The sequence below is a fragment of the Eimeria acervulina genome, genomic scaffold, assembly GCF_000499425.1.
Source record: "Eimeria acervulina Houghton genomic scaffold, Eah_scaff1608, whole genome shotgun sequence".
In the NCBI taxonomy this organism is placed as follows: Eukaryota; Apicomplexa; class Conoidasida; order Eucoccidiorida; family Eimeriidae; genus Eimeria; species Eimeria acervulina.
This window is the reverse complement of record NW_013550175.1, coordinates 2,911-5,899: the sequence shown is the minus strand read 5'-3', so window position 1 is coordinate 5,899 and position 2,989 is coordinate 2,911. Positions and strand designations below refer to the sequence as shown.

The 2,989-nt window shown below is 31.1% G+C and overlaps 1 protein-coding gene across 1 annotated transcript; it reads left to right on the top strand.

The window, feature by feature from the left end:
- Positions 1-545: 545 nt before the first annotated feature.
- On the top strand, positions 546-2,909 carry EAH_00061570 (ankyrin repeat domain-containing protein, putative; the record flags this gene model as incomplete). The annotated part of the gene is made up of 6 exons (XM_013396986.1): positions 546-558; positions 1,298-1,365; positions 1,637-1,720; positions 1,955-1,999; positions 2,197-2,268; positions 2,796-2,909. 6 exons carry the CDS (start codon positions 546-548, stop codon positions 2,907-2,909), a joined length of 396 nt encoding a protein of 131 aa, XP_013252440.1.
- Between the last annotated feature and the right edge of the window lie 80 nt (positions 2,910-2,989).

Genomic DNA, 2,989 nt, shown 5'->3' with positions numbered 1-2,989 from the left:
CTGCTGCCGCCGCCGCTGCATTTGTTTGCTGCTGCTGCTGCTGCTGCCGCTGCATTTGTTTGCTGCTGCTGCTGCCGCTGCATTTGTTTGCTGCTGCTGCTGCTGCTGCCGCTGCATTTGTTTACTGCTGCTGCTGCTGCAGCACTTGCTGCTGCTGCTGCAAATGTCGCTACTGCAGATGCTGCTGCTGCTACAACTGCTGCTGCTGCTGCTGTTGCTGCTGCTGCTTGTTTCTTCTGGTTTTCGTGTTTGGTGTTTGCATGCTTGATTTTATTTGTATTTGTTTAGTGTGTTTATTACATTTATCTTTATTTATTTATTTATTTATTTATTTATTTATTTATATATTTATTTATTTATATATTTAGTATAAGAACAGGTGTTTATATTACTTTAAACTGCATTGAAGACTCCAAATAAATTTTGTATAAATGACTATATTTATATACTTATTTATATATTTATTTATTTAATTTAATTTAATTAATTAATTATATATTTATTTATTTATTTATTTATTTATTTTACAGAGTGCAGTCTCTCCTATGCATATTTGTTGTACGTTGGGTTTTGCTGTTGGAGCGGAGTATCTTTTGAGACATTTAGCAGCAAATGAAGAGGAGAAGAACTCAAAAAAAGACAGTAAAATTAAAGACAAAAAACCTCAAGATACACCCGAAGATGCAGCAGAAAATGCTGCTTTAAATAATATACAAAAGGTTAAAAAAAATATTAAAAATGAAGACAAAAACAAACAAAAACAAATTAAAATCAACGACTTCTTAAATCAAATAACAGAGTCAGGAGGGACCCCTCTTCTCTACGCTGCATCCAAGGGTATGTAATTAACTAAATTAATTAATTAATTAATTAATTAATTACTTTATTTATTTGTTTAATTAATTAATTAATTAAATTAATTAATTAATTTATTTATTTGTTTAGTTGTTTATTTAATTAACTAATTTATTTGTCTATTTATTTTATTTATTTATTTATTTAATTTATTTATATATTTGTTTTTTTGTTTAATTAATTAATTTGTTAATTAATTTGTTCATTTGTTTATTAAATTAACTAACTAATTAATTAATTTATTTATTTATTTGTTTTTTTATTTGTTTGTTTGCTTGTATTAATTAATAATTAATTAATACAAACAATTAATTAATTAATTAATTTATTTTGTTGCTTATTAATTTATTAATTTGTCTTAACAAATCCAACAAATTAAACAAAACAACAAAGCAGCAAACAAATTATTATTTTCTTTTCTTCTTTTGGGGTGTATACGCAGGTCATCTCGATATTGTTCAACTGCTGCTGCAACACGGAGCAGACGTCAATGGAAGAGGATTCGGAAATGTTAGGGTTTAGGGTTTAGGGTTTAGGGTTTTGGATGAGGGGTTAGAGCTTAGGGTTGAGGATGAGGGTTTAGGGTTTAGGTTGAGGGTTTAGGGTTTAGCTAGGGTTTTAGGATAATGGTTTAGGGTTTAGGGTGAACATGTAGCGTTTAGGGGTTAGGTTTAGGGCTTAGAATGAGGGTTTGGGGTTTAGGCTTTGGGTTTAGGTCTAGGGTTTAGGGTTTAGTTAGGGTTTAGGGTTTAGGGTTTAGGGTTTAGGGTTTGTGCTGCAGCAAACAGCGATATGGCGCGCTGTGAGTACGGGTCAGCGGCACATCGTGCAGTTTCTTATGCAAGTGCCGGGCGTCGACTTAAACGTAAACCCTAAACCCTAAACCCTAAACCCTAAACCCTAAACCCTAACCCTAAACTATAAAGTTCAAACAACCCTAAACCCTAAACCGTAACCCCAAGACTTGTAGCTCTAGACCCTAAACTGAAACCCCTAAGCCCTAATCTCCAAACCCTAAACCCTAAACCCTAAACCCTAATGCTTAAACTGTAAACCCTAAATCCTAAACAACGTTTAGGGTTTTGGAGTTGAAATGCAGGTGAAGGAGACGGGGACAGGAGACAATCTTTTACACCTGGCTGTGGTGAGCCCTAAACCCTAAACCCTAAACCCTAAACCGCTGATAGCGTTGGGTGTACAGTTTGAACGTTTATGTATGTTTAGTTGTGCGGCATAATCAGTGCGTATACTCCTTAATATAAAGCCTCTTCTCTAGGGCTTAGGGTTTAGGGCTTAGGGCTTAGGGTTTAGGGTTTAGGGTTTAGGGTTTAGGGTTTGCAGAACTCGGAGTACGCGGCAATTTATTGGGATATAGCGGAGAAGGCCCCGCACCTCGAAGATGAAAAAAACAAAGTTAGATAATCAAACAAACAAACCCTCATTTTATTTTATTTTATTTTTTAATTTTCTTTGTTTTGTTTGGTTGTTTGTTTGTTTCGTTTGTTCGTCTTTTTTTGTTTTGTTTACTTGCTTGTTTTATTTATTTATTTATTTATTTATTTATATATCTACTTCCCTTGATATGCTTGTTTAGGGTTTAGGGTTTAGGGTTTAGGGTTTGTCTATTTTATTTATGTTTTAACTTAGGTTTTGATTTGTTTAAGTAGTTATTATATATATTTGTTATATATTTTATATACGTTTATGTTTATTTTGTTTATAACATTTTGCATATTATATTTATTTTATTATTTGTTTTAATCTTTAAATTATTTTTAATTAATTTAAAGATTTAAATATCTTTCTGCGCGTCTCCACAAACAAATATTTCCTATCATATTTATATTTATTTATTTATTTATTTATATTTATTTATATTTATTTATATTTATTTATATTTATTTATTTATTTATATTTATTTATTTATTTATTTACTCAGGAAGCACTGACACCAGTAGGCTGCGCTTCTTCTTCTTTTATGAAGGCGCTGAAATTTGAATTTGAACTTCGAAAAAATAAAAACGAAGAAATCAAACAAATCGATGAAAATTAAAAATTCATCAAACAACAACCAGTTCGTATACCCACACAAACAATATAGTTGTATATATATATATATATATAGTTATATAT